The sequence below is a fragment of the Sphaerodactylus townsendi genome, linkage group LG08, assembly GCF_021028975.2.
Source record: "Sphaerodactylus townsendi isolate TG3544 linkage group LG08, MPM_Stown_v2.3, whole genome shotgun sequence".
Classification (NCBI taxonomy): Eukaryota; Metazoa; Chordata; class Lepidosauria; order Squamata; family Sphaerodactylidae; genus Sphaerodactylus; species Sphaerodactylus townsendi.
This window is the reverse complement of record NC_059432.1, coordinates 72,158,483-72,183,714: the sequence shown is the minus strand read 5'-3', so window position 1 is coordinate 72,183,714 and position 25,232 is coordinate 72,158,483. Positions and strand designations below refer to the sequence as shown.

General features: G+C 45.0%; 1 protein-coding gene across 3 annotated transcripts in view; it reads right to left on the bottom strand.

Moving 5' to 3' along the window:
* The window catches only part of SLCO2A1 (solute carrier organic anion transporter family member 2A1), a 62,753-nt gene that overhangs the window by 13,508 nt on the left and 24,013 nt on the right, over positions 1 to 25,232 (bottom strand). For all 3 annotated transcript variants that reach the window (XM_048504854.1, XM_048504853.1, XM_048504855.1), the window contains 5 exons: positions 20,526 to 20,688; positions 10,759 to 10,974; positions 6,590 to 6,688; positions 2,421 to 2,554; positions 844 to 922 (listed from right to left, as the gene is read on the bottom strand). In XM_048504854.1, coding sequence (XP_048360811.1) covers positions 844 to 922; positions 2,421 to 2,554; positions 6,590 to 6,688; positions 10,759 to 10,974; positions 20,526 to 20,688 — 691 coding nt within the window. The remainder of the gene's footprint in view (positions 1 to 843; positions 923 to 2,420; positions 2,555 to 6,589; positions 6,689 to 10,758; positions 10,975 to 20,525; positions 20,689 to 25,232) is intronic.

Here is a 25,232-nt window from a genome sequence, read left to right as displayed (position 1 = left end):
AACACCGCATTGTTTTCAAATCTGTAAACCATTTTATTGGCTATGTTACTTAAGCCTGGTTATAGTTTTCTAATAAGATGGCAAAGAGATATTGGTACGAGTTCAGATGACAAAAAGTTGGGGTATTTATTTACAAATGGTACCACCTTTACAATGTGCCTTTCTTACAGGGAAAATCTATGCAAACGATTTCTAGATGGCATTTAATGTATTTTTAGACTAACAAACAACTATGGAACAGGGATTAAAAAGTCTGGATTTTGTGAGGAAGAATATGCTTGTGGTTGAAATGTGGTGATATGCAAACAGGCAATGGATAAATAAATCACTGAGGGTCGAGAATCAAATTCCCTGTAAACCACAGGTCATTCTGTTAAATTGTGTAGTTGATGTACCTAAAAACCATCAAGCAATAGTTTTATGTACAATTAACATAGCTAAATGGGTCTTTGCTAGAAACTTGAAGAAAAAAAAATAAGCCCACAATTAATGACTGGTTGCTAAAAGTAACAGAGATCTAAACCTTGGTGAAACTAATGGCCTGTCAGCAAAACAGAGATACTTGTAGACACTTGGTTATGGTTGAGAGTTGTGCAAAGAACAGAGGTTGAAGTGAAATGTGAGAAACAGGGTCCTTAATATCACATGCTATTTTACCTATTATATTATTTTATTGTGTGAATAATTTTATTGTATTATATACATTTAAAAGCCTATAACCTGTGGTTTGACTATTAGCGATCAAAAGTAATTAAGAGAATTCTGTCTTATATTTCTGTATATAGAAGCAAAAATTTTATAGCATAACCCCTTACTCAGAAAGTTGGAATAAGAACCTCTTACTTTTAATGAATTCCAGCAGGGATCCTTCTTCGGCCTTTGTTTTCTCAATCTTCTTCAAGATGTCCACTTCAGAATCTACCTGTGGTGTGAGGAGTAGAGAAAATGCTTTTGTGTGTGTGGCTAACACGTCACAATGCTCTGTTTACATTGTCCAGGTGAAAGGGGATCCTGGGGACCATGCTACTGTCATAATGGGGCGGTTGGGGGGGGGGGGATTTGCTTTCGCTTATGCAGGTGCAGTGTAATCACTTCTAGCTGCGGCCTTGGAGTTCTGTGGCTGGGAAGAGACTCCAGGCCAGACAATGTGAACTGTCTGCTTCTCATGTGGGGGAGGGGATCTTACACTCATATTATCAAGAGTCTGGCGCGCTTTTCGCCAGAACTCTCTTTCTATGTTCCTGACATGTCTTCAATAAAAGCCTTGAACCAATCAAGTGAATTATTGTTTGAAAGGGGAACCTGACAGCTACAAACTATAGCATCAGAGCATACAGGTGAGCAAATGATGGAAAGCAGAATGGAGGGCAAAGAATGCAGACCCAGAAAAGGCACAACCTGCCTTTTTTCTGCTATGCCCAGTTCAGTCCATATGGAAATATCATGGGGTGTGTCCTTCCCCAGCAGGATGAAAGGTGCTGAGGCAAGAAACAAAGACTGGCACATCTGGGTAAATGAATCTCACCAGGTGCATGATGACAATTTGCCTTTTTGAATCATGTTTTGTTTGACTTAGCTACTGCCAAGGGTGAGATCTGTGTCCCCGCTTAACCCAAGAATCATAACCGCACAACTGGAAGCTAAAGCAGAGTTTGTGCCCTCCCCCCTTTCCCCTTCAGTGTCTGAAATATTCTAAGGTGTGCTATAGACCACCTTTCATAGCATCATTGCCTACCTGGGCAAAATCAGAACTGCAATGAATGTGTGGGATAAGCACACATTTGTGGCTGAGGGAAACATTTATAAGCTGTATTCTCTGCTGACAAACGGCACCCACCACATGTCTTTTCATTCCACAAGTTGCTCATTCTTTTGCTACAGAACAAGAATGTAAACTTCATTGTCAGCAATGACCTGGTCTTGGACAACAACTCCCAGCAATGACACAAAGGCTCCACATCCTGAGGCAAGACATGGGTGTTAACTTAGAGGCACTTTTTCCATCCAAGACAGTTTCTAACCATTGGAAATCCGAACCTAGTTTACAGTACAAGCTGTTGTGCTCTAACATATTGAACTCTTACTTCCCTAGGAATACAGGAAGTCTTTCCCCTCACAGAGATTATGGTAGCTGATCAGCCCCAGTAAGAAAGGAAGCTGCTATTTAGAGGAAAAATAACTAGAGGGAGTCCTAGTTCAGGCAGCCTCCAACATGGGAAGGACAAACAGACTGTGCAAAACCAAGTCTAATCCAGGACATCCCAGATGGCAAACGGAGAGTAAAACAGTGAGGCTTATCAAATGACCTTTCCCCTTGACAGCGTGTGGCTGCTGTTTCAGACCGGATAGGCAGCCACCCATCTGCTCTTCCAAAGTTACAATTCAAAAGGCTTAGCCCCAAACTAGCTTCTGAGACTTACCCTCCCTTTGATCATATGTCGAGGGAAGAAGAAATAGGGAATGGATGTGAGTGTCAAGCAACCTGAAGCAACAAGGAGTCCCAACCACCATGCACCAATCCAACGCTGGTCTCCAGGATTCAAATCTATAGTTTCTGGAAGACAAAGAGAAGAAAAGACAAAGTCCAGTAAAATCTACATCCTGGTCTTGAGATGGCTTGCATTCCATTTTGTTCTACCTAGATTGGAAGGATGTTCTCGGCTGGTATCACAAATCTCTCGACATTCTCCAAGCAATGTCTTTACTTCTTATCAGATGAGTGGTAACAAGGATTTCCATGCAGCCAATCCACTTATTAAAAGGCATGCTCAAGTCTACTCTGGATTTACTACAAGCCCGAGGACAGCCAGCTGTGCATTCTCTTAGTTGCACTGGCCTTCAGACGTGGGAAAATCCTGTTTGGAAGCAACTATAGAACTTGGTATCTTATACTGATAACGCAGCTGTATTCAGAACAAAGACCTATACTGAAATTATACGATCGGTAGCTATAGTTAGAATTGTTAACCAAGTCACCACATTTCTCTGTATGCCAAGTATTTTTATCTCTGGCATGACACCACAAGGAAAATATGGTGCTAAACATTATCCCACACAACATAACTGTAAATACAATTCTGAGCAATACTCCCAAAATATGGAAAATGCTGCATGGCCCTGGGCCACTGCAGCATTCCAGGTTTCAGCTTCTGTTAGTAAAAAGTGGGAGGTTAGGTCCCTTTCCAGGCCTATTTTTGTTTAAATGCCAGTCTTCTATCAATTCAACAAAATATCATGCAAACAAAGCAATGAAAGAAAGAGGCACTGATCATCAAGCACACACATATGCTTGCAAACATTTCAAGCAAGAACATCCTATGGCCAGCACAGGCGCCTCTGGCCAAAGCAGCAGGAGCTGCTGCTCCTGGATACTTGAAATCCTTCCTTGGCACCAGCCTCCGCTTGCAAGAAAGGGATGAAGGAGGAGGCAGCAGGACCTCAAAGTGTTGGCCATGGCCAAAAGGAGGCGACTTGGATGTGCTGCCTGGAGGGAGCCCTCAAGGCCAGTGGCTGGGGCAGAGATCTGTAGCTGGGAAGGCAACCGCACACCAGCCATGGGGAAAGCCCATGGTAAGCCCATGTCGAAGTTGACAGCCCCAGGGAAAGGTAGCAATGCATAACGGACCTGGGAGAGGCAGTCACAGTGGAACGCTCATATCACAACTAAGAAAAGGATCTCAGGGAGGAAGTGATACACCCTACGAATTGTTCACAATCAGAACTGGCTCTCTTTCCCTTTTAAATTCCTGATGCTTTTTAAATCCAGTTAACTAGTGATATGTTGCAGGCAGGGTAGTTGGAAACATTAGCTGCTCTCTTCCTGGAAAGAATCTCCCATCCTGTCATCGACAATACAGTCTCCCATACAAGCCTTGGGCAATACATTATCCCATCAGATTGTTCCCAGGCTAAGCAGAGGTTTGCTGGCTGAGAGTCAAGCACAAGCTTTGCCACTGATGTTAGTATAAGAACAGATTTAATGAGCTGACTTTTCAGTCTGCACTCCCCAGGGAGACAGAAAGTCATTCCACTTTAGTGCAGACATCCTCCAGGCAGGAGGCTTTACTCAGAAGCGGTTCACACTTCACTGTGGTTGGTGTCTCCCCTCATTGTTATGAGGGGAAAGGAAAAAACAGCAGCCTCCAGCCTTTTGCTGCTTTGTTCAGACTTCCTGGCCTTCAGGATTAAGAAATGTGCATGCAACAGGAGCTCATGCCCACCAAAATAATGGTACAGCTTCCCTCGATGTGACTATTCCACTCCGGACTGGATGACATCATCAAGGGATGACCACAGCTGCCTGTCAGCACTGAGAAGGAACCCAAGGTTGTGTTTTAATCTAATCTTAGCACATTTAGTTTCAGCATCTCAGTTGATAAACCTGTAAACCTACATTGCTCCTAAGAAATGCAGATTTCTTCAATGTTGGAATGATCCAAAAAGAAAGCTTCTGGCAGCTAGAACAAATCCTGCACTGCACCTATGGACTGTAATGGAGAGAACTGGCAAAAACTGTGACCAATTCTCAGGCTATCCCTCTTAGCCCAGTGACTCCAACCAACTCAGAAGAGGGTAACTACTTCGAACTGCACTGTAAACCAAATCATCTTCTAAGCTCAGTCTCTGGAATCTATGAACCAGTAGGCCATGAAACCTGTCATGCTTCACTTAGACAACTACTGTAGAACCCTCGCTATTTTTATGAGCAGTGCATCTTATTTATTTAAATGTTTACATGCTGCTTTCCCACTTGACAATATTCCAGAGTGAATAGTTCCACCTTCACACATGCTGACTTTACAAGTTCAGGGTACTTATTAGCAAATGTGATTATGTGACTTTTTTTTTTTGCAAAGCACGTTCTCAATCATTATTGTGTAATGATTATCCACAGCTGGACATTATGATCCCCATTCAAAAACCTGGGCAATGGTACAGCTGTTGCATACTTCATGCCCAGCTGTTGCATACTGCATGCCCAGTTACCTTATTGTTCAGCTTAAATCACCATATTATGATGTTCACAGCAATATTTGCTAGCCTGCTACTGACTTTATGGCACTCATTGGCCACAATGAAGACGTGTTCTTTTTTTTTTTTTGTTGCTTCAGGTACAGGAAATCAGGAAAAACCACAGGGCAGGTATCCTATCTTCTGCCAGCTTAAGTGGCTTAACCATTGGAGGAAGACTCCTTAAGGCTTATCTATTACAATGGGCACAACTTACATGATTGCAGGATATGCAGATCTCAAGAAAAGGGCAAACATCCTTTCACCTTGGCTATTTCTGCTTCCTACAACAGTGTGGGAAGGAACCCTGAAGCTCCTCCTCCCTCCTCACAGTCCTTGGAGCTTTTTGCAAAGGTGAGTCCCCCTATGCATGTGAAGGTGGGAATCATGTCAAGGGTCTCCTAACATGACACGGCTTCATTGTAACATATGGCCCTCACCCTGCAGGAAGGCTTAGAACTTTTCTGGTAGGCTACATGCCATTATCTCTGACGGTAACAATCTGGGTTAGCCTGTCTCTCAGCAAAATATCAAGACTCTGTGACAGGAGACAGTAGCTAGAAAAACCATACTATGCATTCTGCAACAACTCTATCAATAAAAACACAAATGCAGATTCTACTTAGATGTAAGTCACTTTCCTTGGGTCAGACATATCACATGACTCAGAATATAGACTCATGAACAAAGGAGACTTTAGGAAAGGGTGCCCACTCTGGGTTGGGAAATTCCTGGAGATTTGCAAGTGGAGCCTGGAAGGCCAGGATTCGATGAGGGATCTTAATGGGGCGTAATTCCACACAGTCCTCCCTCCAAAGCAGCGATCTCTGTAGTCTGGCAATAAGTTGTAATTCCAGGAGATCTCCAGGCAACTATAGCAAAGTCACCCTAAACCAGTGGTGGTGAACCTTTGGCACTCCAGATGTTATGGACTACAATTCCCATCAGCCCCTGCCAGCATGGCCAATTAGCAGGGGTTGATGGGGTGAATCTAAGGTATAAGTCCATAACATCTGGAGATGCCAAAGGGATCTGCCAACCTGGCCACGGCTGACTTCTAGAACTGTAAGGGTAGGGATCTCCAACCTGTGGCCTTCTAGATCCGTGGTGGCGAACCTTTGGCACTCCAGATGTTATGGACTACAATTCCCATCAGCCCCTGCCAGCATGGCCATGCTGGCAGGGGCTGATGGGAATTGTAGTCCATAACATCTGGAGTGCCAAAGGTTTGCCACCACTGTTCTAGATGTTCATGGACTATGATTCCCGTCAGCTCAGCCAATTGGCCATGCTAGCAGGGGCTGATGGGAATTGTAGTCCATGAACATCTGGAGGACTGAAGATTGGTGACCCCTGCTGAAAGCCCTCCATCCTAATTAGGTGGAAAAGCAACATAAAAATTCCATTACTACCATCAGATCCTCTGAAGATGCCAGCCACAGATGCAGGCGAAACATCAGGAGAGAATGCTGCTAGAACATGGCCATACAGCCCAGAAACCACACAGCACCCCAGTGATTCCAGCCGTGAAAGCCTTCGACAATACAACATAAAAATAGTTTAAATATATAATAGATACTCATGTCAACTCTTCCAAAATCCACATAGATCCGCAGTGCTGCTGAGCCAAGAAGATATCCAAATGCAGGCCCAAACACCGATATGGCAAATAAGATTGCTGAAAGTGAGAGAGATGGAATGCGTAAACGAATTAGCGGATTGTGTCCGTTTAGTTGCTCACTACCCAATACAGTCTTTCCTTGAAAAACATATTTTTAGAACACAGGAATGGTAAACAGACTTTGAAACAAACAAAAAAGATAATACTTTTTCAGCACTACAGCACTACATCAAGAACCAGTTAGATTCTAGATCCAGTAATTTAGTTATGGTGTGTGCCAGGAGCAAACAACTCAGAGCCTTTTGTTTATTCAAGCTAATATACTACATTTATTCAGAAGCAGGCCTTTATTGGCATAGACAGCAGTACAACAATAATAAAAACAGATTAAAAAGCATATACAATACAGGATATACATGTTAGGACGAAGGAAATCTACTGGCATTTAGTAATTTCCAGGAGAAAGTCTGCCACTATCATACAGAGAGAAGGATCAGGAGGATTTGTCCAACAAGTAGTGTAATCTAAATAAATGCGGGGAGATGCGGGATTGAAATGCAAAAGGAGTTAGAGATTCACATACTTGGATCTGATTTCCTTGAATCTGAGACAGTGAAGTAATTGGTGGGCCAGAGATTCAACTGAGCCATCGTTACATGGGCACAATCTTTTAGACTTTACTTGCTTATTAAATCTGCCATGTAACCAAGGCAGAAGGCATACCATTAAACCTGGCGAGCATTATGGCTCTCCCCTTTGAACAGGGTTTATCAGAAGCAATGCAGGTGAGTATGCCAAGTGGCCCCATTCAAATGGAGAGAGGAAAATACAGGGGGGGGGAGCCGTTTTCTTGGCTGCGGTGATTAGGAGTAGAGCACTCTCTCTCTATCCAATAGTTGACTGCCCTTTTAATTTCCTATAAGCTTCTGAATAGGACCTGCAAAGAGGCAAAGTGGAATCCACTGACAGATCCCGATAGAGAGCATTTTTTTCTTCAATTTGCTGGAAAACCAGGGGAGGTTGGAGATGATAGGTGTCAGAGAGCAGACTGGTGGACCAAGGAGTTACAGTCCGAGAGAAAATGAATTCGCAGCCAAAATCTAAAAGTCCTCAGCCAAGCAGCTGATTCCAAGGAGTTTTGACGTAACTCCAGACAAAAAAAAGGGCATTGCATAGGGGGCACGCAATTTGGGAGTCCAGTTATCTTGTGAAAAAATTTGGATTGAAGAGAATTCAAGGAGTAGTTAATAGCTTGAATCCAAATTGGGACTCCGTAAAGCAATCTTGAGGTGACTTTGGCATTGAAAAATTTGAGAGCAGGAGGGATAAAGGAGTGGCCACTGCTGTAAAAGAAATGTAGTAGTGCTGACATACTATTAGATGTAGCTAGGAGAGCGGCCTTCCTCTGGGTTGCCCATGAAAGGTTAAAAGAGAATGAGAGGCCAAGGTATTTCTGGATTACTACATTTATTGTAGGAACTCCATTTTGGAATAGGGTAGCCTAACCAACTAGGATGGAGGGAGACATAGGATCTGCATCCTGTCCTCATGGTTACAAGTGGAGAAATGTGCATGTGAATTAAGGTGTGAGAAAAAGCAGGAAGGAAGGAAGTGTCCCTGAAACTATCAGTCTATGCATCAAAGGGATAGTGTCAGAATGGTAGAGAAAGGACACCTAGTGCCTTGACCCCACTGTCTCTTTGACTGTCCTGTCAAGTCCTTTTCTGAAGTCTGGGGTTAAGCGACAGGACAAAGTCCTTCACTTCCAACACTTTCCCCACATTTTATTCTCACAACATCCATTCTCTGAGGTAGGAGTGTGTGACTGGTCCAGTGAGCCCCCATGGCAGAATGGAGATTTGAATTGCTTACATGATTCTCTAACCACTACACCACACTGGTTCTCACATAGATCAAGATGCACAATATTTCTAGGATTTCTTAGCGTACGGAATCCAAAATCCATAGATTGTTCAGCAACTCAGACTGGGAATGTTGTGTCATCTCTCAGTTCCACAAAAATTAACTGCACCAACAACAGGTACTTAGTAAACATCAACTATGTCAACAAACTTGAACATTCTGGAAAATAAAAGCCTCAGGAAGTCCATACTTTTCAACACTTAGCACAGAAGTGCTTTGTTCTTACTTATTTGACTATGGCCACTGAATCTTTTGAACCAAAAATATGGATTAAGTGCTTCCAGCCTGAGCTGTTATTGCTACAAAATGGCAGCACTATTTTTACACCACGGTTGCCACAGATTATTTTGAAAAGATGAGGAATGGCTGAGAATTTCAAGGATCAAGCACAACTCCTCAGAATGACAACCTGAGGTGTCTACAGGAAAACTTGAGGAACAAGAACTCCCATGTGGAAAAAACAGATTCTGGCTGAGAGTTTCCAGTCTCAGTTTCCACATTAAGCATCATTAAGAGACTTGACATTCTGCCTTATCACCCGTAGCTGTTAATTTTATAGAAGTGAAGCAGGGTGAGGATACTAAAAGAGGGTCATGATCTAGTTGACTATCTGTGCTTACTACTCCATTAATAGTGCAGTATGTACTGTAGGACTGCAAGCTGTGTTTATGGCGCAACTACCGTGTTTCCCCGAAAATAAGACAGTGTCTTATATTAATTTTTGCTCCCAAAGATGCGCTATGTCTTATTTTCAGGGGATGTCTTATTTTTCTGTGTTCTGTTCATCGGGCATGCTCCAAACAAAAACTTTGCTACGTCTTATTTTTGGGGGATGCCTTATATTTCACACTTCAGCAAAACCTCTACTATGTCTTATTTTCAAGGGATGTCTTATATTCGGGGAAACAGGGTATGATACAATCACAGTTCAGCCTAGACATCTCCTTGCCACTTCCTATGACCTGCAGAAATATTTTGTGCAAAATAGGAAATACATCTACACCTGGTTAGTCTATATAATTGAACATAACTGATTTGCTTTTCTATTTCAAGCAAAGTGCACAATCAGACTTGTCTAGACTTCCCAATTACTAATATGCTGGAGTATTCATGCAGGTTGTTTACTAGCATGCACAAGCGCTGTAAAATTGAGCTCTCTGGCCTCATTTTACCAATCTTTAATAGCCTGCTAATCATTATGTCTACTACACGGGAAAGAAATGTTATCGTGTAATTGGTTTCCTTTTTAATAACCAGAGATAGTTTGGAACAATGAACCCTCATTATGAGGATACACTGATAGTCACAATCCTTGCTGCTTTCAATCCTCTGATACTGCACAATCCTGGAGAAAATCTCAGGTAATAGATTTTAATACTGGACTTCACATATACCCTTCCCAAGGCCTCCAGTGGATAGCCTGTTAAATTCACTGCCTAACAGCTAAAGCAGAAAAAAGCTAAAAATGTCTTCTCTTCCACCCATAAGAGGCACACACTTTTCATTAAAACTGAATCAAATTCTGTCCTAAGTTTTGAGGAAATCAATTCACAATTTTAAAACTTGAAGTTGAACTTCTTGATAGTTTACAGAATCCTGTTTCAGTCCATGTTCTCCCCATGGTCCTCCTATCTATGTCACAATGCCTTCTATCATGCTTGACTGAGCTTTCTTTGACAGAAGGGAGTCTCTTATGGCAAACACTGCTATTTACTCACAGGAGTGCACTCCCTCAGTCACTGCTGTGACTCAAGTAATTACACTGAAAAGAATGTTAGGGATTTTCAGGATACCCATGTCAGACTAGCTGGATGTTAGATCCTTTCAACATTCCAGTTTATATGGCAAGGGACAGCATGTGTAGTGGTAAGAATAGGTAAGAGTAGAGAGATCTGGGTTCAAATTAATATGAAGCTAACTGGGTGGACCTGGCCCCAACTTATAACACAGAGTTGATGCAGAGTCAAAACTGACAAGAAGAGAGCCATGCAAACTGTTCTGAGCCCCTTGGAAGAAGCAAGGATGTTATCAATGGATGGGACAGGAAGATTTGTGCCATTTATTAAAACTGCTGTATGCAAAGTACAGGAGACACTTCTGTACAGACAGGATTCAGCCCCAAAGCACATTTACAATAAGGTAATGTGAACCCAAGCTTCAAACAGAAAGGCACTGTCTTATATAAGCTACAGGAAAGCACTTACCTATATACAAAGCAGAGTTGCTTGGCTCTGCAAAATCATCCACATAGGAGATCCCAAAAGGTTGAATTGGAACAGTCCCAATTCCTGCCAGCAGCTGGGCAAATACCATTAGTCCCCACCAAGAGCTTTGTTCTGACTTGGTACTTGTGGAGATGTTTGTGACTGGGCGTTCGTTCTCTCGGAGGCAGATCTCAGCTGTGAAGCTGCTGTTCTTATCTGGAAGAAAACAGTGTGCAGCAGTTCTGAAAAACAGCGCCAGCAGATCACAAGCATAATTTTGCATCTCAAAATCTGCCTAAAAATGTACAGATGGGAAAGCATCTCATACTACTTCTCTTTGCGCATACATTATTCACCTGTGCTGGACATATAGATTTTGCTCATGATTCACTGTGGAAGCCCTAATACGTCGTAAACAGAGCACAGGATGATGCTGTGTCTCACTGGTAGAAATAGACTCAAATTCTTCCCCAGCATATGCAGTAAAGACCAGGTAGTGGGTGATGTGAGAGACCTCCATCTGAAACCCTGGAGAGCTGCTTTTCATCTCAGTAGAGAATAGTGACTTTGATGGGCTAGTTGTTTGATCCCTACAAGGAAGTAAGGGAACCGAGCCAGCTGGGCTGGAAGAAAGAGCAGGGGACAGAGCTGCTTGCCAGGTGAGTGTTTTGCCTTTCCTAAACTGCTAAGGAGTATTAACTGAGGTTGATGTGAGAGGACAGAATGGAGTAGATGCAGAGAAGAATGACATGGTTGGTCAAGGGCCTGGAGACCAAGCCCTGTGAGGAATGGCTGAGGGACTTGGGAATGTTTAGTCTGGAGAAGATGAGATTGAAGGGGGAGATGATTGCTCTCTTTAAGTATTTGAAGGGCTGTTACAATGGTGGGAGGCTATTCCTTTTGGCAGCACAAGATAGGACTCGCAATAATGGATTTAAATTACAGGTGTAAAGGTGCTCTCTACATATCAGGGAATATTTTAAAGTAAGAGTTGTTCAACAGTGAAATCAGCTACCCAAGGAGATGTTCAGCTTTCTCTCACTGGCAGTCTTTAAGCAGCAGCTGAACAAACACCAGGGATGCTCTCTAGGCTGATTCTGCATTGAGCAGGAGGTTGGACTAGATGTTTTATATGCCCCCCTTTGACTCTGAGATTCAGTTCTATGATTCTGTGAGTATAAGGGAGCTTCATATGGGGAAAATAAGATACCCTACTAGTGTTTTTATGCACCAAGCATTTAGTATGTCATATAAACATGAGTGAACATGGAGGCACCAGAACCTTGTCCTGGACCCAAAGAAGCCCCTGCACATGCATGCATTGAGTTGGGAGATGACTTTTCCTTCCAGTGGCTGCTCCTCACATCTTTTGGACTGCTGCTCCAAATGGGCCACCTCCTTCAGAGTTGCTTCTCTAGAGGTCCAGAGGTGGGAAGCTGAAGGACCATCACGCAGAACATGATGTATTGGGACTTTGCTTGTGTCTTTTGTTGATCATCTTCTGGAGAACTGTGACATTATCAGCTGTACTTGCACATCTCAAAATCTCACTAATGAGGTTGACTTAAATTCTGTGAGCTAAATACAAGAGCTAATGATTCCTCAGTTCTGGAGACCTGCCAGAACCATAAACTTCCTCATTTTAATCAGCAGCTGTCATCACCCTTTTCTTTCAAGATACTACTGCAACACTGCTTTCAGGTCTATGTTCAGAAGGGGCTTTGAACAAAACGTAGCAATGTGTTTGCAACCGAGTCTTCTGTGGGTAGACTGAAGGCAAAGAGATCAAAAGTCAGCTAGATGATTATGGAAGGTTTTGTAAGGACACTGCTGGGTTGTCCATGGCTTTCATATGATCCATTAGCTTTTATGGCGAACAAGTTGTCCATGGAAGAAATGGGATTTATGAGATAAAAATACCAACTACATTAACTTTGCCCTCATGCGTGCCAGTGATCCCCTTTCAGAGTTTCTTCTGCTTTACAAAGGAATGATATACACATTTCGGAGAAACATTTTGAGAAGAAGAAACTGCTTTGTGTGATGGGTGGGGTGTGTATGTGGGGCTGAAGAGCTGGCCTCGGCCATGGCACTGGAAGCTCTGTGAGGGTTAACCCTGTAGGGCAGCTGTGACTTGGCTCTAATGGCACAAAGTGCACTGCAGCTGAACGTCAGGATCAGCTGCCCTGACTGGAGAAGGCATTCCCTTAGGGTGGTGAAGGTGAGACTGAAGTAGGATCAAAGGTCCATTCCCCTCATCCCCTGGATGATGATTGCTGCTGAGGGAGAACTTAAAGGAGGTCATGGCACAAAGCTGGAGGGCAAAACAGGTGAGCAGCAACTGTGCAAGTCAGTGAAGAGTGTCAGGCAGCCAGAGAGGGGCATGGAACAATGTCCCTGAGGGAGACCGATGGACCTGTCTGAAGTGGAGAATAAAGTTTGTTGGAAGAATCCCCAGTTGTTCCTGGAGAATGAGCCCCGCCGGATCACCCCAGCCTGCTTGTTTCACACCTCTCCGCTATCCCATCCCCATTCCAGGACAACCCCCACACCACATACATACACCCCACCCTGCAAAAGGACACACATTTGGCGTCAAATATGTCTTTAGTGAAGGCATTTCTTTTGCACATCCTTTGACAAACAGCCCTTTACAGATGACAATGTATGCATCCGATGGGGGTGACTCTGGACCACTTCCCACAAAAGAACACGTCTGAAAATACACAGCAAAGCTCTATGTACAAGACACTGAGCTATGACTGACTCTTGCTTACAAGAACTAGCCTGAAAATCCATAGGGACCTTCAGCTTCAACATGACATTTTCCATATGGATTCTCTTCACAGGCAAACTTCCAATGTGGTTGCATATAGAAACACAGTATTGCCAAATCAGCTGATTGCAAGCAAAAGTTTTTGGTGTAATTGGCAGTCTTAGTGCAGGAGACGCCTTAGCGTTCCTGAGCCTTCTGGTACCTCTATCTGCTTCCTTTCTGATGGCAAGTGGGAACAATGCTTTTCAGTTTACTTCCTGCATGCAAGTGCCCAGATGCAATAGAGATAAATGTGACAGAAGAACTAAGAGTTATTACACGATCGTTTCCTATGATTAAAAGGTAATGAAGGAAGGCATGTCTACCTGCCAACCATCTTGGAACAATTTTCCCATTTCACACATCCGCTCTTTGAGAAGAACATTGTGACTGACATGCTGAATTTCTCAGAGGACGCCTGGAACCACCTCAAGTAACATCAGCTGCTTCCATGAGAAGGATCCATTGGATACTCACCGTGAAGGGTCTTTCTACTGTAGGTAAGTGGGGCATCTTGTGTGTGATCTCGACCAATTGCAGAGAGGCAGGAAATGATGAAATTCTTCCATGTACTTCCTGTGAGGTCTTGGGGTCACCTTCTTCAGTACCCCCGCCTGGCATAGTAGTATAGCACTTAAGTAACAGGAACATATAACCAAAAACACGGAAGGAAAAAACAACGGCTCGGCAATAACTAGGATCACTAGAACAGTGACAACAACAACGACAACCCTAAACGTTGAACAGTCTGAAAACATGAATTTAGTTGATAACTGAGAGAGTAACATACACGAGAAACAAATGGAACTAGGGAGGGGCCAAGATGCCTTCCACTCTACCTACAGTAGAAAGACCCTTCACGGTGAGTAATCCAATGGATCCCTTCTACTGTAGAGAGGTGGGGAATATCTTGTGTCAGAGACTTCCCCGAAAGCAGTGTCCCGAATTCGGGTGGGTTTCATTAGTCCCCGATGATACTTTCCAAGTACCCTTTACTGCAAGTTGGGCTGATTCTGCCGAGGCCAGGGACCCGAATTTTATAACAATGGCAGTATGAAAGGTGGAAATGAGAAGACCAGGTGGCAGCTTCTGGCAGATGTCTTCCAACCCGATGCATGATTTCGGAAGGCTGCAGTGAAGTGCGCAACATCATGCGAACTAGAGTGAAGTTAGCCAGTGACTCCCTGAGGGACCGTTAAAGTCAGAAGCTTTGTATGCTTCGCATATACAGAGCTTCTTCAGGAGGGGGCTACTACTGATTGCTGCCTTGGACATTTATGCATCCCAAGTTAGGCGGGCTTAATGTTGATGAACTATACTCTCTGATTTTGGCGTAACTCCCTCCGTTCTTATTATGTATGCTTTTAAGGCCCATTCGCTGGCCGTCTGCAATGTGTGCCCACGATTTCTCTTTGGGATGAGAGGGGTTTGGCATGAAGTTAGGAACGGCGATCCTCACTGGCGCATCGTGGAAAGGAGAGTTAACCTTCGGAATGAAAAGTTGGATCTGTCACGTAAGACATACTCTATCCTTTAAGTGGAACCACGCAGAATTTTGAGTTTATTGAAAGGGCGCCAAGTTCACGCCTACTTTCTTCTGGCCGATGTTATTGCAATTAAGAATAACGCTTTCATTCTTACCCATTTGATGCATTACAGTTTGAATGGGTTCGAAAGGGGACCTAGTGAGTGCCGCACAAGGACCAGCTGTTCAGGCGCCTAAGAGGGAACCTGTGGACTACACGCAGGATTGGGACAATTTTACCCCTCCTAGGAAGTTCAGAACGTCCGGATGTCTGAGTGATGGGGTGTCAGCCCCACACAAGGGATGACGGTAGCAAAGAGCTGCCAATTGTCTGGCGTAAAGGTGGAACACTTGGAGTCCTGCATTGAGTAGCCCTGTTGCAGGAACTCCAAGATAACGGTGCGATGGATGATGGTTCCGTGGGGTCAAGTCGCTTCGCGTATGGCAATTCACCTGGACGTAGGCCTTCCATGAACAGCGTTGTAGATGATTGGACCGCTTCGACTCCGCGTCTGGCTGCTGTCGGGTAAGATTGTAGATGCGTGACTTCTTCCGAGTATCTCCTTTATCCTGAGGCTAGTTTGCCTGTTTCCAAGAGCCATCGCGGTCAGCTTGAACCAAGCGGGATCGGAAGGATGTATGATGGGAGCCCTGCTTCAGGAAGTCGGAAGTGATTGCAACAGTCAATGATGGATTCTGCTGCATGGCCAGTTCCGGTGGATGGTGGTGGAACCAGGTCTCCTATGGAGCCAATCTAAGGGGGGCTACAAAAGAAGGATCACCAAAGGCGCCTAGCCGGATATGATCCTGCGCCAGGAGCCGAGGGATCAGGGGAAAAGGAGGGAATGGCATAGAGAAGATTTGGAGGCCATATCAGCTGTTCAGGGCGTCCGGTGCTACTGCCCTGTGGATGGTAGTGTAACCGGGCCATGAACTTTGGAAGTTGATGGTTCTTCTGAGAGGCTTAACAGGTCTACCTCCGGAGTGTCGAAGGTGTTGCATATCTTGAAGAAGACCCGTGGATCGAAGTCGCTTATCTCGAGTTTTCGCACAGATTCTGTCTGCTGGAGCCAATCTGGGTTCTCTAGATTCTGGACTCCTCTGATGTGTAGGGCTTCCTAGCGATTACTAGTTGCCCTCCTCGACCCATCCGGAGGATTTTGTTGCTTCGGAAGAGTGGAGCCTTGCTGATCTGGAGCACGCCCTGGTTGTTGATGTATTGATCTTCGCGGCAACATTGTCTGCATTCTTATAGGGATGACATGTTGCGGTGACGTAATTCTGTGGGCCGGAAATGTTGAAGGGCAAGGAAGATGGCTCGAAGTTTCCAACACATTGATGTGGGAGCCGAGATTCTTCCGGAGACCAAGTTCCCTGGACATACATTTGACTGAGTGTAGCCCCCCAGCCCTGAAGGCTGAAGCGTCTGTGAAGACTTGAGCCTGGATAGAGCATGTGAATAACGTTTTCCGTCTGAGGTTGGGCGGTTCGGTCACACCAGAGAAGCGCTGAGAGCGGACCTCTTGGGGAGTAATGGTCAATTTTCTGTCTTTCTTGGCAATAATGTCCAGCTGGTATGCCGCAGGGAATCGCTTGGAGCGGTCGTGCCCCGTGGAAAACGCGCCCACTGGGCCGTCAGGTCGATTACTGAGATGAAGGTTCCCAGCAGACTTGCCAGTTTTAATGAAAGTGGCGGACGCATCTTCCTGTTGGACATGACTAGCAATGTCGCCGTTTTCCTGATTCTTTCTACCTTCTCTTCTGTGTATGAAAAGGAGTCTTGTACCGGTGTCCAGCACTGCGCCCTAGGTGATTTCTAGCCGTGTGGAGGGAAATGAAAAGAGCTTTTTTCTTTGTTTACGATAAGCAAAGCCATGCTGTGCTTAGGGTTTCTTGAACTACTCCTCGATGTCGGGCGATGGCGGTCTTGGGGACGGCCGGGCGTGAACGAATCAGCAGATCGTCAGAGGTAGGGGTAGGCGATCGTATCCCCTATTTCCCTCAACATGATGACTTCGGAGCCAATAAGTACCTTGGAGAAGGTTCTTGGGGCCGTGAAAGCTAAGTCCGAATCGCAACGTCTTGGAATTGATAATGTTGATCCCAGGTATAAAGCGAATCTCAGGTACTTTCTGTGAGAGTGCTGGTGAATAGGGATGTGCAAATAGGCTTCGGTCAGATCCTAACTTGAAGTCGAAACAGATCTTGATGGTGAAGAGTTGCCGTGATAGACCGAAGCGGTTTCCATCCTGAATTCTAGGGCAATCTGAATGAATTTGTTGATCGCTTCAGGTTGAGGATTTGCTCTCCAGTCCCCATTTCTTTTGGGGACTGTAAAGAAATGAATATGTCCCTGAGAAGCGTTCCGCTGTCGGTACAGGTTGATGGCCCTGGATCTTAGTTAGGTGGGAAACCCGGCCTCAAGAGTTCAAGGCTGGCTTTGGCCGGATCCTTTGAGAGCGGCCGAAATGAACAGAGTGGTGATGTGGGAAGCCAACGCTTGAATCTCTATCATCCACATAACCTGTGGAGAATGACTTCCTTTGTCCACCTGTCCACGTGGTTTCCCTGCCAACCGGTGCTGAAAGTGTTGGAGACGGCCTCCCACCCGGGATGCTTTGATCGTCTATTGCTTGTTCTTAATTGGAGTTGAAGGACTTGGCCCGGCTTGTTGTATTGTCAGTTGAAGGACTGTTTGTAGTTCGAAAGGAATGTTGAGGATTCTGCCAGTGTGGTCTTTGCCTCGTCTCCTTAGCTATGTAAGAGGGTAAGGATTTGTGGGACCCGGAAGGTAAACTTGCTGTTGGTAGAAGGACCTGTCGGGTTCCCTGACAGATTTTGGCATCTTCTTTTTGTTGTCCTGGGTTTGGACAAGTACTTCTTCCAATTCTTTGCCAAATAGGGCCCCCTCCATAGTATGAATAATAACCAGCCACTATGTGTTTTAGGATTGGTATGTCAAAACGCCTTGCCATGAAGCGGCAATCCAGGCGTTAACGTCTTGCTATCATGTTAGAGGCTAAGGATCTCAGCTACCAGTGACATGTAAGCGTCGAAGGTGGCATCTGCTAATGAAGAGGGAATTGGCAGAAAGGACCCTTTCGATGCCTTCTCTGATGCCTTTTGGCTAGCCGACTGGAATCATCTCCAGGAGACGACTTTGAGCCACACCATGGAGGCTCTGGCCACTGTGGAGGAGGGCGTAAGAGTCTTTGATGGCTGCCGCCAACCACTCATGGGATCTACGAAGCGCTGCTTCAGACCTCCTATCAAAGCTGGGTCCTTGATACTGCCCTCCCCCCTCTTCTGGCTACCAAAGTGCCCCAGCGGAATGTGGTAGGATGGACACAGGGGCACTCAACTGGAGGATTCTGGAGGAGGAGACTGATGAAACTGCTGAGGAGCATCAGATATTTTTTCTTAAAATTAGGGGGGCAAAAGCCCTTGTGGGCAGTGGGGGATTGAGCCATTCCCTATGAATCCCTTTAACAAAGCATTCAGGAACAGGGAAATACTTGTCGCCCTCCTATCAGCGGGAAGTAGGATGATGTGCCTTTTGGATAGCGCCTTTGGATTGGCTTGTTGGAAGCGTTAATGGAAGGCTGGGGAATTTGTTCTTCCCGTGTCCTCAGGGTCGTAAATGGAAATCCAGAGCGGAGATAGTTTTGAGAAATTAAGGATTGGATTTCTTCTTCCAGTTTAAAGAACTGTAATGGATTGTTCTGACAGCTGGCTCAGGGGTTTCCCCTCTGTGTCAGAGAATTTTTCTCCCCATCAGAGCCGTCTAAACTGGATGAATTCTTCTTCCTCCTCATTAGGGTGAGGGCTAAGGGGTCCCTTCTGTAGGAGCCGGAGTCCTCTCGGTGGGGACCGCGGATCTATGGGACCCGAAGGTAGAGGAAGCGGGCATTAGCTGTTCTTTGATCTCTTGCATCAAGAGCTTTGGTCTATCTCCCTTCTAAGAGAACTCAGCTAGCGAAAACTTCGCCAGAGCGCTGTTCATCCAGGAGGGAGGCTGGAGTTAACTGCCCAGTGTTAAGAATTCCTCTCCTCGTTCAGGGATCCTGTGGAGTCTTTGCCTGTGTAGGGCAGCGCACAGGGAAGAACTTTCAGTTGATCGGGGGGCCAGCTTTGAGGTGTAGCACGACTGCTCCGGTGAGGCCCTGGGAGTGCCGGGCGGAGTCGGCTATGGAGTCTCCGGGTTAAGGGCGCTTACCCTGGGAAGGCGCTAGACTCCCGGCCGTTTTAGTCTTTTTCTTTTTTTTCTTGGCGGGTTGGGATGACTGCGCATGCTCGGAGGCGCCAGATTTTCCCACCCAGCTGCGTTAGCGGCGTCCGTTTGAGTGGAGCTTCTCCCCTTCTTTATGGCCGCCTGACTTTGGCGGGCGTGAGGCCTCCGCCAGCGGAGCTAACAAAGGTTTCGCGTTCGAAGCGAAAAGCAAAGGGACCTCGCGTCCATGATTAACTGTCTATTTGCCAACGTTCTATTTGCCAAGGGGTGGGGATGGGTGGGTGGGAAGGAAAGCGGTTGCTTTCAGTGGCGGCTAGACTACTCTTCCCCAAGCCGGATCGCGCTTACTCACCCCTCTAAGGACTTCAGACAAACACAGACTGACACAAACAGACTACGAATAGGGTTTTTTGCCAGGGCCAAAAAACGCGTCTGCTCTTTGCAGAGGCAGGAAAATACTGAAGAAGGTGACCCCAAGACCTCACAGGAAGTACATGGAAGAATTTCATCATTTCCTGCCTCTCTGCAATTGGTCGAGATCACACCCAAGATGCCCCACTCCTACAGTAGAAGCAACATTTCAGCTAGCCTATAAGGTTGTTTATGGATACAGGTGATGTGCTGCTTGAAAGGAGTGGGGCAAATGTTTGGAGGCAAAGCTGAATATGAGAAGATTAATGTACCTGTCCTTTTTTGTGTTACTGAATTTAGGAAGCAGGAGAAAGCGTGTATTTTACAAAAGGGCAACATTTACTTCGCCACTGAAAAATGTTTGGTGCGTTGTCCGTTGACACTGACATTTTGAACAAAACAATTTAATACAGAACAGTGTCCGCTGATGCCAGGTATAAACCAAAGCATGCATTGCCTCAGATGGCTCTGGCACTAATCCAGGTTGGCACACCCACAACAGGCAAGTCATCGCACAGAGACGGTAGCATGCCTCAAGGGGTCTTGGAAGAAAGGACGGCTAAAAGCCAAGTAGTTACACATTCAATTACATTTTTCAAGCTTATATACCAGGAAGACATCACACCTACCTCGCAGGATACTGTGAAAGCCACTCTGTGAAGTTTGCACAGGTTGGTGCTTCAGAGCAGACCCCCAAGAAAAGGAGGAGGCACGATTTCACAACGCACCTGACGTTTTGCACAAGGGCTGCAGTGGAGAAGATCTTTGGGGAAACACATACATACCGATGGAGGTTGTAGAGTATTTGTACGGGGGCAAAATGAAATGTGGAAGGGTGAGAAGGAAGGCTGCCACTCCCATCAGCAGGCCTCCCACACCTATTATCCTGGGCCGGTGAACTCGACTCCCAAAGTAGCTGACAAAGATGATGAGGATGACATTGCCGATCTGTAAAGATCAGAAAGTGCTGCTGAGAAGGTGGAAACAACCCTGAGACAGGAGAAAGAGCAGTGGCTGTGGGAACAAGGTGCATCCATACCCCCAACTTTGGTTTCCAAGTTTTAATTCATTTTCAGTTTATGTAGCGCCATATCTCCCCCCCCCCCTTTTTTTAAAGAGAGGAACGTCTGTGGCAGGGTCAAGATACTTCCCAAGTGTGAAGCTGTGCTGACCCAAGCATCTGAAATTGACACAGCTGCAACATTTGTAACCCCTTCTTTGTTGAACCAGGCCATTTCCCACACAGGTTACGTCTGCAGTGGTGGGATTCAAATAATTTAACAACCGGTTCCGGTGGTGGGATTCAAATAATTTAAATAAACTGTGGTTGGTTTACAAGCAGCGATTTTAAAGCAGGGAACTGGGTTCTTGGCCGAAGTGGAAATGCGACCGCTGCTGGATCCTAATCACTCCACACTGGATGCGATGGGCTCCAGCTCGAAACAATCCACTAAAGGTATTTTCCCCTGCTCCCGCCCAGCATTATGCTGCGTACGTGCACATCTGGGGATTTCTCCAATCTTTCTCAAACCTGCTTTGCTCCAACGTTTTAGGGACACCCTGTATAGCTGTTATGAGGATGGGAAAATTTGGGCTTCACAGTCCACATGGCAGCCATTTCCTTCCCACCACCACTGGTTTTTTGTGCGTGTGTGTGTGGGGGTTTTTTGCGGGGGGGAGGAGGAGAAAAAACCCAGCACCGGAACATTGTTGTATCAGTACACCATAGCAACCATTGGTGTAGCAGATTCTCTGGATGTTCAGCTTTCATTTTGAAAAGAAAATCTGTAGCCCCTATTCTTGCAGTGATATAAAGAAAAAGACATATCTTCAGAAAGGAAAGAAATGGAGACTTTAAAAAAAAGAACCCTGAGAATTCAGAGAATTTAGAGAATCTGCTACACCTACTGTTACAGTGGTATATGATATAACAATGATCTGGTGCCAACTTTTTTTTACTTGCAAGAGCCCTGGTGGCTCTGGGGGAGGAGAGTGGCGACCACTCGTGGGATACTGGGGCAGGGAAACCTGGCATATGGAAACCCTGTTCTCACTGTGCTTTACCTGCTGCAGCACAGCAACTGGGAAGCCACAAAAAACTCTGTCCCAATATGGACCACCTCAGACTGAAAAGACTTGGTATAGCCACAGCAGTAACAAAAACCAAGAGAAGTGATTGCCTCACTCCTGTTGGTGAACAAACCATCCTTAAATGAGACAACACTGCAGAGCTGAGGAATCTTGGCTTGGTCCTGCACCTTTTGCTTTATCTCCCTGTTCTATATACTTAGGCTTCTTCAGCATGCAGCAATGTAAACAAATAGATGATGAAAAGAACATGAATAGCTTGCAGGGTACTGTGTGCAAAGGGAGACGGAACTCAAATACAGGTCTGCCTACTGTGCTAAACCAATAAAACCCCAGCATCCCTCTCCACCCATGAGTTGTTGAAGAAAATGAAATCGCATCATATACAGATCCAGGGGAAAACCTTGCAGGTTTATTACATTATTTGTAAGTCAGCTGATTTTATTCAGTTTCTTAGATACACACAGATCTTGGTAAACACAGATCCCAAAGGGGTTTTTTGCTTAAACTACATAAACGAAATTTAATTTCCATTACTCATTGGCAGGCTCAATTTCACAAACATGCCTATTGTCCATAATAAAAAAAATAATGTTACCTTAAACTGCCAATATGGAGAAATGAAATATTACATTTTACCTAATTGATTGCTCAAGGGTAGTTTCCAGAGGCCCCTTCCATAAACAAAGAATGGCCCCAGAGAAGTTCAGGTTTCCAGTAATTCTACATTCATTTCTGCACTTTGGGGTGATGGAAGCCAATTCAGGATGCTGATTTAAACCAAGTGAGGCTCTGCTCCCATATGTCAATACATTCACAAACTACTGCACCATAACATTCTTCAATGGTCAGCATTGTGCAAGAATACGGACATGAGATTTGAATCATACTTTGCCTGGTGTCAGTTAAAGCCTGGATTTTAGAATCTGCACAATAGGAAGTATGTGGGTCTAGGGTTTTTTTAATTATGTGAGTTAATTCCCTTCTTTGTTGTCTCAAAACTTCCACAAATTGCATAGGATGACTTCGTTGAGTGTAATGTGCGGTTTTCATATAAGTTACAATTACTCCCAAACTTTGAGGCAAATTTAACATTTGAGCAACACTAATTGTGCTCTCTTTCCTCTCTTATGTATGCAACATGGGCTCCCCTCCTGGTTTTGTGGTTTTTGGAATTGCTTTAACAAATGAGAAAATGTCATAATCCCAAAGAGAGTGAGGCAGAAGAGCCCATTAAAAATATGAAAAATGCCCTAAAGTACAAATAAAAGACGTTGAGGGGATGGTAAAGACAGCTGCCTGTGGATGGGAAGGGCTATTACCACAGCAAAATGCACAGCAAGAGCCACAACAAAGCACGCAGGATGAGAGGTTGCCCAAGTACAAGCAAGCATCTTGTTTGTATTAATAGTACTTAGGAAGTTCCTGTGTCCCCCACTGTGAATGTGAATGGAACAGTACGATTCAGGTCTTTGCTGGAGCATTTCAGGGCAGGAGAAGGTGTTTTTAAGAACAATCTTGACACAATCATATTTTCCCCAAGATTCAAAATCAGTAAGAAGAGTATACAATAGGTACAGAACTAGTTATACGTAGACAATGCAAAAGCCACATCCTGATGGAAGACAGATGTGAATGTTGACATATTAACAGCGTATTTTCATGGTTCTGCCAAACACCACAACTATTGCTTGTGCTGACAGCAGTCTGCTCATACAGTGAAACCACAATATTGATGTGAAAGACAATCAACAGGAACATGGTATTTGCAGAAGCATGTAAGAGATCAGAATGCACAGAATTTTGCACATACTGACACACTGCTTGTTGCAGTAACCCCATAGTGTTATAGTAATAACCTGTAGCTTCTATTGCATGAATGATGAAAAATGAATTCCTCCTCAGTCTTGCAAATAATTCAGATGGTGCTGATTTAATATTGCCCACGACTAAATCTTTTCTGCAGAAACATTACTTAATGTAGATGAACTGAGGTTCTACCTTCAGGGCATGAGGCTCAGATTTTACCTACCAACTATACTACTCTTCTATGGATGCCTATTTGTCAAACTGGAAGACACAGGCTCAAACACATCTTATCTTACCCTATATAATTGACTAACATTCAAAGTGTATGAACCCTTAACTAATGGGCACACAGGGTGTATGAACCCTCAGTCAATGGGCATGTGCAGCTGTCATGCGCACCCACTGGTTGAGGGTTCATCCTCACCCTCCCCTCCCACATATGCCCTCCCCGCACCTGCAGCAACATCTCCTTCTGCATCAGCAAGACACTGGCGCAGCTCCCTCCTTCTCTTTCTCAACTGCCAAAAGCCAGATGAGAGAGGGATGATTGCTTCCCTTCAAGTCACTGTGTCTGAAAGGACAGCAGTTGGGGGGAAAGGGGGGAGGGGGAGAAGGGGAGGGGGGAGGGGAATTGAGCCGAGAGGTCTAAGCAGAACAGCCAGGTAAAAAGGGAAAGGACAACAATGGGAAGCCGTGCCTCTTCCTCTCTAGACGGCACCACAGCCAGTGTTAGAAGTTGCAAGGTGGGGGCGGGGGAGGCAGGGAAGACCATCACACTTTCCCCACCCCACCCTACCCAGAGCCCATTGCATTGCAATCTGAAATGGGCTTTTCTGCTAGTATGCTATAATATGCCAGGGAAGAAACAAAGTTTGTCTTCTTTTTACTCTCCAGACCAGTTCCCACTATCCTACTCAAAGAAGTATCCATAAAAGAGGTCTTTAACAGTATGAAAATTACATAGGCAACAGAGACAGCCCCTGCAGGAGCAATCTGGAACTCTGAGTAACTAGGCAATTTGTTTGGCCCAAGTAGTATAACATAGGGTTTAGGTAGTATAACTGAATGGTTTAATTTCTGGATTCCCTTTTACCCATGAAGGGTATTGTAACTGTACCTTACATTGAATGTTTTGATTTTGTTTGGACAGTGGTGGGATCCAAAAATTTTAATAACAGGTTCCGATGGGGGTGGGATTCAAACAGTGGCGCCGTCACACACACGCCCCTCCAGTCCCTATTGGGCAGGGAGGTTGCTTTAGTAACCCCTTCTCAGCACTCAGAAAAAATGAGTAACCACTTCTAGAGAAGTGGTGAGAACTGGTTGGATCCCACCTCTGGTGCTGGAGACAGGATATTAGGCTAGAACAGGGGTCTGCATCATGCTGGCAGGGGCTGATGGGATTTGTAGTCCATGAATATCTGGAGAGCCGCAGGTTGCAGACCCCTGGGCTAGAACCATAGGCTGTTACTTCTCTAGAATATTCTTTGAAGAACATAGCAGACAGCAAACCTAAACAGATGGGTCATTTTACTAAAGATGTTCAACAGCTCTTATGTTCCTAGTTAAAGTGAGGGTTTGGCAAATCCTTTTCC